Consider the following 9,592-nt stretch of genomic DNA (forward strand, 5'->3'; position numbering starts at 1 on the left):
GCGGGCGCTGCTGTTTATACACTTCTGACGTGAAATCCCACACGGCTCACTCATGAGCCTGCCTTACACATGGCTGTTGCTTTGGTAAATCTGTTTGAAGCAAACAGATTTTGGTCCTCGGCCCGTCCTGACAGAGAGAAGTGAGTCTCCGCAGAACCGTGCTCCAGACCTGGATCTTACGTGTGCTGTAAGTTTGCCAGGAAAAAACACTCACCGCGACAGAAAAAAAAAAATCTAAATCTCTGTTTTTCTTCCACTTCTATTTCTTTGCGTCATTCCAATTCACCAGCACCCGGGTTTGCATAAAAGATTTATTATTTATAACAAAACTCCATAGTAGACTAATGACACAGCAGGCATAGTAGACTAATTCCTTTAAAAAAATGGTTTTTGTACTTCTGCTTGGAAAGATTCTTCTAGTAGTTGTCTGTTAAAATGCTTTTTTCTTTCAGCAGCTTCTTAAAAAAAGGGGGGGGGGAGTAGGGGAATAGGGGGGACTCAGCCAATGGAAAGTCTCCAGACCCACGCTGCCTCTGTTGCTTAATCCAGGGCCAGTAAAGGGATAATTTGATTAAACTGAGACCCTAATTTATTTGGCTTTAGTTCTGGATCAGTCTCTCTGTAATAGAGTGCTGCCATCTCTGATTGTTTGATGAAAATTAAAGTGACATCAATGCCATGGGGCTTTTTCAATCTGATTAGTCAGTGGAGGCACATCAATAGCACCCCAGCCATCAGACGCCCGCGTCCTGCCTTTCACCCACCGCACTCACAACTGACACAGGCCCCTTGAAGGACGAGCACCCACGCTGCTGCGGAGACCCCCACGCTTAGCCCATCATCCCTGCTCAATGGGCCCTGTTGACAAGGTGCCCACACCTTTCTCCACCGCGGGTCTCGGGACAAAGCTAAATATTGTTTTATTAGCAATCAATGGCTGTTAATCCAAAGCGATTTCACAAATCCTCGGAGCCCTCAAGCTGATTATAAATACGCTGTATTGCCAAGCCCACTAAATTTCGAATCTCACTCCCCCCACCCTGAAGCGTGGCCTTTTCGCTGGTGAATGGGACTCAAAAGCAAAGGGGTCAACAGCTTTCAGGGACTGAGAAATCAGGCCCCACCGTTTGTACCCTTTGGGAGCATGGATGAGTTCGTTTATAGATAGAAGGGAGCTATCTTTGAAACCTCATTTAAAAAACCAAGAACAAAACAGAACTAAAACAAGCCAGGCAATATCCAAGGCAAACAATTTTTTTAAATGCATATCCCCTTAACCATATGACAAGGAGCCTGGTGACACAGTGACCAGTCTTTGCCGTGAACAGCAGGGCCAGCAGTTCAAACCCACTAGCTGCTCCGCTGGAGAAATATGGGATGTGGCTGTGTGCTTCCATAATTACAGCCCTATGGGGTAGCCGTGAGTCGGAACTGACACAGTGGTAACAAGTCTGGTTTTTGCTTTAACCAAGTGCAGGAGGAAAAATGTCTCTTCTGAGAGCATTAAGTCGTTACGATTCCACAGTTTGTGTATTCTACTCTGAGCTAGGACTCAGAGCTCATTCTAGAAAGGAGGGAACTAACTAAAGTCTTTACTACATGCGTCCTTTGCCAGTACCCCTTTAAGAAAATAAAATGATGAAAAGTAAACTCGGGTGCAACTCATGGTGACTCCATGTGGGTCACAGTCAAACTTCTTAGGGTTTTCAGAGGTTGGTTTTGGGGAAGGAGATCATCAGGCCTCTCTTCTGAGACACTTTTGGTTGGACTTGAACCTCCAGCCTTTCAGGTAGCAGCAGAGAGCTTCCCATTGGCACCACTAAGGGACTCCTGAAGAAAATAAAAAAGCATGCAGCAGACAGGTCCTCCTAGGCTCCATAAGCAGTCTCCAACTACTCTGATCTGATCTTAGTCAAACCCCAGACGACTATATCGTTCTTCTTCACCAGTGCCTGTGACCTGGGCACAGCACTCTGGTGCCAGAAGACAGCATGCTGACATGGTGTTCCAGAGCGCAGCACCTGATGGGATGACCCCAGAAGGTCAGAGACATCTTTCCAAGAAAAGAGGATCCATCATTCGTAACTAATCCAACTTAGCCATATGTCTCCTTCAGATGCTTTCTCCTTCTCTCCCTTTACAACCCAACCCTACAAATTAGCCCAGAAACCACAGATGCCGACCAACAGCCAATGCTCTAGCCTGAAACACCCCCTTGCTGGTGTCCTGCTCAGAGCACCAGGAGCCTGATCTGGGTTAGAGAGTGAGCTCTACATGGACAGTTATCATCCAAAGCACTCCGGGGCCAATCCCTGCCTCCTCACTCATGTTGCCCATTGAGGTAGTTGCCATTCTGCAGCTGGGCGAGCACTTGGCCTCTCAGTGTCACCTGCCTCTCAGTACAAAAAAGCAGCCACCCACAGAGGCTAAGCAGTGCACCTGAGGTCCCATGGATACCTCGTATCCAAATAAAGCCTAGGTTTTAGGTTTCTTGAACGAGCCAGGACTTTTCCACTTTACAAAGCCCTTCCTAGACATCAAAGAAACAATATCCCACTGCCATCAGTGTTGAATCATAATTGACTCTACATGGAATTTCTGAGACCATAAAGCTTTACAGGAGCACGTCGCCTCATCTTCCTGAGTGGCAGGGGGTTTCGACCACCATTCTTGTCGTTAGCAGCCCAATGCCTCCCCACAGTGCCACTAGAGACCCTGAGGGATGAAAGCCCAGAACACAACAAGACACTCACTGCCACTGACTGCATTCTGATCCATCGTGACCCTACAGGGCAAAGTGGAACTGCCCCTTTGGGTTTCCAAGGCTGAAAATCATTACAGGAGCAGAAAACTTCCTCTTTCTCCCACGGGAACCGTCCAATAGGTATCTCACAACAGGAGTTGACAAGCATCTCCTGGAAAGGATCACACACTATGTGTGAAAAGCACTGTCAGCTGTGCTGAACTCTGCCTTCAAAGCACAAACAGTCCGAAGCAGTGCAAAGATGAGCGCTGTTGTTGCCCAATAAAGTTGTATTTATGGACAGTGGAGTTTGAATGGCTTATATTTTCTTGTGTCTCCAATTAATCATCTTTTGATTTAAAAAAATACAAACATTCTTGGCTTGCAGGCCATTCACGACAGGCACTAGAGTGACTGCATTTGGCCCAGAGGCCACAGTGCGCACACTTCTAGGTTATACGAGTCTAGCATTTGAATCTGAAGCCAGGGGACCCTACGATGTACACTAAATGCTAACAGCACTAATGAACCTGGATCAATAGACAGGTGAAACTACATCAAACCACCTCTAACTCACTCACTATGCCTCCCTCTTAAGAGATAGTATTCTCTGTGGCATCTGTGAGTTTGTGCTCTGCACTCAGGGTCAGTGTAGACATAGTTAGCTAAGAGCACATCAACCCTCACTCAAGCCACTCACTTAAAGTGAGGTGAGAGCCACCTGGAGCTAAAGTACCCGCAAAACAGCAGGTGAGGAAGGCTAAGACATCCCAGTGTTTCCTGAATGCAGATCCAAAAAGGCGAAGGGTTAGTTGCATCCGGGTCTCAGATCCATCCATGGATCCATCCTACTAAAAAATGGAGACACCAACCTTCCAACCTCAGAGATCCTGCCACAAGGGGCAAGTCAGGTGCCGCGGCATTGACTCATGCCTGTAGCCAGTGAATGTGACAATACAGATGAGCATCTAACCACCTACTGCTGTGGGAAATGAAGAAAGCCATAAGCATTTCAGCAGAAATCTGGGTCTATTCATATTCTCGGGAACCCTGGTAGTGTAGTGGTTATGTATTGGGCTGCAATCCACATGGTCGGCAGTTCAAAACCACCAGCAGCTCGGAGGGAGAAAAACTGGGCTTTCTACTCCCATAAACAGTTACAGTCCCAGAAACCCATGGTGGGGGTGGGGGTGGGGGTGGGATGGGGGTGTTTGCTACGACTCAGCATTGACTCCATGACAGGAAGTTAGGTTTGTTTATTGCTATCATCAGAAAGGATGCTAACTGCTCCAAGGATCAGCACACTGAGACAAAAGCCCTGAATTCAGAATACAAGTAGGGGTGAGCTTGGAAATCCATAGCACCCTGCCATGTAGCTCCTTCCCAACAGGCCCTCCCTCGTGAACTGTGACCTTGCCAGCTTCAGATTGCACCCCATCGAAGTGAGTTTCAGATGAAAAAGGAAAAACAACACTCTGAAGGAAGAGTCCATTTACTTTCTGTCACTAATCTCGTAAGCCATTTAAACCTCAAAGTGGAGGCCCTGGGCGGCTCACCTCAAGGTTGGCAGTTCAAACCCAAACAGTGGTACTGTCGAAGACAATCCTGGCGACGGGCTAATGGACAGAGTACAGCCAAGAAGCCACCGGAAGCTCAATGCCATCTGTCACACTGGGGTCGCCAGAAGTCCAAGCAGACACAATAGCAACAGGGTTGGCTTTCATTCTGAGACTCTTACTTGGCTTACCAGCCTTAATCCTTAATTACTCATTAATTAGTTTTTATCTTTTCAAACTGATTCTGAGAGAGAACATGAAGGTGTTGAGTAGTCCAAAAGTCAGGGAGCCATCCCACTAAAAAATATATCCTGGAGGGAAAGGGGGAGGGGAATATATGTATACACACACACATATATGCAAAAATACCCAGTTCTTCTGATTAAAACCACATGACAGAATCTGACTATTTGAATACAACAACAAAGCCTTTTAGACCATTCCCCACCTGGAGTGCTCTCTAATGAGATTTGCCTGTCAGGCAATTCAACGGCTCAGGGCCGAATGCAGAATTTCTCTTTTGCTGAGTCACCAGCAAAACTGGGTTAACACCTGAGACAGTGGAACCCACAGTTCCTACAGCCAAAGTTTCCACACTTGTGAAGGGCACACAGCCCCTGCGCCTGTGCCGGGACAGGGGAGACTGCACTCGCTGCTGGGCAGGAAAAGGTCCTTTTCTAGCAGCGATGGCGTGCTGCTTCCCGGGAGAGCCAAGCTTCTTGGTAAAATATATCCTTCCCACAGCCCAGCTGTGTCCCGGGTGGGTTTGTGGGACTACAGAGGGTCTGGCATGCATCTCAGCCTGCCTCTTGGGCTGACCGGAGCCAGGAGTTCTTAACTATGGGTTCCCTGCTGAGGATGACGGTGCACAGACCTCCTTGATAAGCTACTGGTACGTCCGCTCAGCTGAGTCATGGTCCTGAATATTGACTAGATCAGCTCAGCTCCAGCAAGTACATTCTGTGAGAGGGACAAAGGATAGTCAAGATATAAATAAGAGATTGTAACACTTGTCCAGGGTCATGTCGTAAGCCAGAGCTTCTAACGAAGTAGTAAACTGTGACTTCTGGACAGGGGCCGACTCAATTGAGAACATCATTAAAAAGAAAACAAAACGTGTGTGACAACAGTTCTGTGTCACTTTTGGCTGAATCATCCCAGGGCTGAATCACGGCCTTCGGCTGAGTCATTCTGGAGGCTGGCTGAATCGTGCCTCTGTGCTCCGATGGTCTCGCCCAGAAGTTTAAATCTTGGCATGAAAATAGGTTAAAGCAAATCATCCAAGTGAGAGAACATTTCAAGTTTAAAATATTTAAAAGAAAAAAAAAAGATAGAGGGGAAGGGAGCTGACCACTAACAGCTAAGCCAATCACTCTTACTCGGATCCAGGAGTCTCTGAGTGGTGCAAACGCTGAAGGGAGAGTTCAGGGATTGTGTCCACCCAAAGGTGCCTCTGAGGAAAGGCCTGGCAATCGATCTATTTCCAAAACTGCAGCCATTGAAAACCATATACCCCAACACACATGGGGTCGCCACAGGCTAGAAGCAGCCCGATGGCAAATGGCGGTAACGATTTGTCTTAGAGGAACACAGTGACAGCAGTACTTGCAAGAAAGATCATATAATTCTCATGATATCGCCAGCTCTCAGACCTGAGCTCAAGGATCACTTGAAGGAAAGATGAACAAACCCTTCCGTGCTATTCACAGCACAGCAAAAGTGGAGCAGCACATGGAATCTTCAGCAACCAGAGCTTATTTACATTTAAGGGCTGCAGCAGGCAGAAGGAAAATGGGTGAGTAAGAAAGGAACACTGGACATTAACAGGCAGCAAGGAGAGAAGCGGGTCCTCCCTTACCGCGCCGGCTTTTTTTCTGGTGGTGCCCAGGCAGCAGAATCCAACGTCGTGACCTTGGAAGGCAGACACATAGTCATCCAGCTTCTCAAAGTCCACCACTTCTTGGTTCTAGATAACGAGAACACAGTGGGGTATCACTTGCTGTTATTAAAAGACAAAACATGAGGGTTGGCCCCAATCCCAACTACGTGGACCGGCCCCATATCCCCAGAAGAATGCACTTCAGAGGACAGCACTGAAGCTACAGCTCAGGGAGAGGGACATGTCTGGTCAGAGCACACAGGAGCAAATGAAGGGAGAGGAAGAGAGAGTGGAACACATCCTGGCCCACCAAGCCCTGAGGACGATATTCCTGCTCAGAACAGCCAATGCACAGAGAGAACCATAGGGCCAGCCCCACCACGAAACAGGACGTCCTTCACTGACCCATAGCACTACGGGGAACCACAATGTAGACATAGTGCAGGAATTTTGCCAGATCTGACCCCATCACACTGAGGCAAAACACTAAGGGCATGCAACGGTACAACAAGAGGAACAGAGCAACGAAGTCCCCCAAGGAATACCAAAAATAGACTTTGGGGCCAGGCGTGATACCCCATCAAACCAGAAAACAGGCTTTTCTCTCTTTTTTTGTCATTGGTTTTTTTTGTTGTTGTTGTTGTTGTTGCTTTGTTTTCCTTTGTTGCTTTGTTTTGCTCTGTCTTGTTTTTTGTGCATATTCTCTCTGCAGGTCTATCTAGATAAGATAGGTGGGATATAAACAATGTGGAGGAGAAAATAACGGGGCTGATGGTTCTTGGGAGACATGGGAGAGGGGGAGGCTGGGGAAAGGAAGTGAGTGTTAATAAACCCAAGGACTTGGGAACAATAAGTAACCGAAAATCTATGCTGTGGAGGGTGTAGGAGGCCTGGTAGGGTGTGATCAAGAGCAATGTAACCGATAGGAATTACTGAGACCCAAATGAAGGCTGAACATGATAGTGGGACAAGAGGAAAGTAAAAGGAAATAGAGGAAAGAACTAGGAGGCAAAGGTACTGAATCAGAATTTGCAATTATTATAAGAAATTCATGCACACTGAGATTGAGGGTTACCTAACCTTATAAGATTTTAGGAGGGAAGCATACAGAAGAAAGTTTGCAAGAGGTTCCCACCACCCGGAGATAAAATAAGAGGTGGCATTCCTTCTCTACCATCAACTTTTGTAGAGGCATTCCCTGACACCAGGCACAATGCCAAAGGAAGACACCTCTCTCACTGAGTGCCTGGTCCCAAGCTATGTGACCCAAACCTGACGCTCAAAACACAGAACTCCGATGCACTTGCTGGCGATCTGGAAAAGTCAGATTAGAAAAACAACAAATGATTTCCTCCACAGGCAAATCAATGGGCCCAAGACATAAGAACAAAATGATCTGGACACAGAACCATAGAAATCACCAACTATTTGTTTTGCTACAACATTCTTCATCTGAAACCTTTGGGGCCAAGTTCAGTCATTGCAACATCTCACACCCTCTTGTGGGATGTGCTGCAGTGCCCAGAGAACTGCTGAACTGGAGAAAGGCATTGACATGAAGCTCAGGCTCAGCTGCTAATAGAAAAAGTTGGAGGCTTGAGTTGACCCAGAGTGCCTTAGAAGAAAGGCCTGCTGATCTACTTCTAAAAAAAAATCTGCCATTAAAAATCCTGTGGAGCACAGTTGCACTCCGACATATACCATGCATCTGTGTCAACTCACGGACAACTGGTTTTCTGTGAATAGGATGTTATGTGATTTGGATATTGTGTGATCATATGTTGGGGGGTGGGAGGTGGCAGGCATGACCTCTGGCCCAGAGGCTGCTGTGGGGCATATGGCCTGGAAAACTTCTATTGTGGAAGCCTCAGGTCCAGCCTAGCTGTCGTTGCCTTCTCTGCTAAGCCAGCTGCAGGGAAGGGCAGCTCACCTGAGAGAACCTGCCTGATAGGTCAGTGTGGGCCAAGGAGGCTAAGGGTAGATGAGCCAAGGTTAGGGTAGGTAGGGTGGCTGGGGCACACACCTTTCCACCCTTGCTCTAGAAGCCCACACCAGGCAAAAAGTGGAGGCTAGACCCACTGAGTCACAGGAGCCAAGGGGGCAGAGGTTGGGAGTTTGTACCTGGGCTCCATCACTTCAGATTAGGTGGCTTCGGGGCTGTGCATAGCAACCGGGTAGAAGTCCGGCATTCTGGCACTCAGACACCTGGGTGCCCGCTCCACACACATACGAGGCCTGATGTTGCCTGCCTTTAAGGACGCTGTGTTCTAGTTACAGACAGAAATCCTGGGAAGTCAACAGGGCAAATTCTCGTGAGGAACCCACCTCTCACGGTCACCTCTCCCACTTCAGCATTTTCAGATCCACAGGCATGAGTGGGCGGAGCACAGAGAAACAAGTGGTTGGGCAAAGTGCCAAAGCTTATAGGACTGACTACCATCAGGATGTGTGGTCTTGACTACCGGTTCTGACACCGGTGCCTCCTGCCCTGCTCTTTCCTGGGCAGTGTGGGTTGGAGGACCAACTGGGTGCCCCACCCCCTCGCGGTGACTCAGAACTTTTTCCTGGGCCGCAGCTGTGCAGGACAACAGAGCCGCAGAGAATAGCATCACCTTCCTCCCAAACAGATCACCCAGGGCCTATCTAGGCAGTAAGAAAGGCTGCCCCTAGGGCCACAGGTGATGGGAGACAGTTGTGGTTCCAGCTGCCAGTTTCAGGTCTCACGGGCCCATATGGGCCCGATCCGAACACCTGTCCACACCGCCACCACTGGTCTTTGCGGATGAAGGGCGTTCACCTGCGGAGTGGACGGTGGCTTCCAGCTCAAACACTCACCACATTTTTATAAGCTTCGTCCTGGAAGGGGAGCGTCCTCCGGCCAATGAGTGTGACTTTGGAAAACAGGCGTTGATCCAAGATTTCTTTCAGGAGCACTTGGCCGGTTTCCCCGCTGGCGCCCAGAATAAACACTGACTTATTCTGCATCCTAAACTCTTCCCGAAGCTTGGGGAGCGCTTCCGTCATGGCTTCGGTCACGGGCAGGTGCCTGTCCTAGGAAGCTCCCCGGAAGGGAACAGGCTGTTGGGTGACCTGTTTGGGAGGAAGGTGATGTTATTCTCTGCGGTTCTGTGTCCTCCACAGCCGCGGCCCAGGAGAAAGTGCCGAGTCACCGCGACGGGGCGGGGCACCAGTCGGTCCTCCAACCCACACTGCCCAGGAAAGCGCAGGGCAGGAGGCGCAGGTGCCAGACACGGAGGGGACCACGAGGTCCCGTTCCCCGCCGAGCCCCCTCCTGTGCTCAGCCCCCTTCCCCCCAACACCGGGACACTCCGCACCCCCGACCCCCGCACCCTCCCATCGCAGCGAAGGCGCGGCAGTCACCCGCACGCGCCCTGCGGCCCCTCGCCCCACCCG

The 9,592-nt window shown here is 49.2% G+C and overlaps 1 protein-coding gene across 1 annotated transcript in view; it reads right to left on the reverse strand.

Moving 5' to 3' along the window:
* Window positions 1-9,391, reverse strand: part of HTATIP2 (HIV-1 Tat interactive protein 2) — a 16,592-nt gene extending 7,201 nt beyond the window's left edge. Inside the window, exons 1-2 of the mRNA XM_004711634.2 lie at window positions 9,014-9,391; window positions 6,158-6,265 (exon numbers count right to left, since the gene is read on the reverse strand). Of these exons, the coding sequence (XP_004711691.1) occupies window positions 6,158-6,265; window positions 9,014-9,202 (297 nt within the window). The 5' untranslated portion in view covers window positions 9,203-9,391. The remainder of the gene's footprint in view (window positions 1-6,157; window positions 6,266-9,013) is intronic.
* Between the last annotated feature and the right edge of the window lie 201 nt (window positions 9,392-9,592).

This window comes from Echinops telfairi, unplaced genomic scaffold (genome assembly GCF_000313985.2).
Source record: "Echinops telfairi isolate 266 unplaced genomic scaffold, ASM31398v2 ScPeMD7_60;HRSCAF=208, whole genome shotgun sequence".
NCBI classification, from domain to species: domain Eukaryota; kingdom Metazoa; phylum Chordata; class Mammalia; order Afrosoricida; family Tenrecidae; genus Echinops; species Echinops telfairi.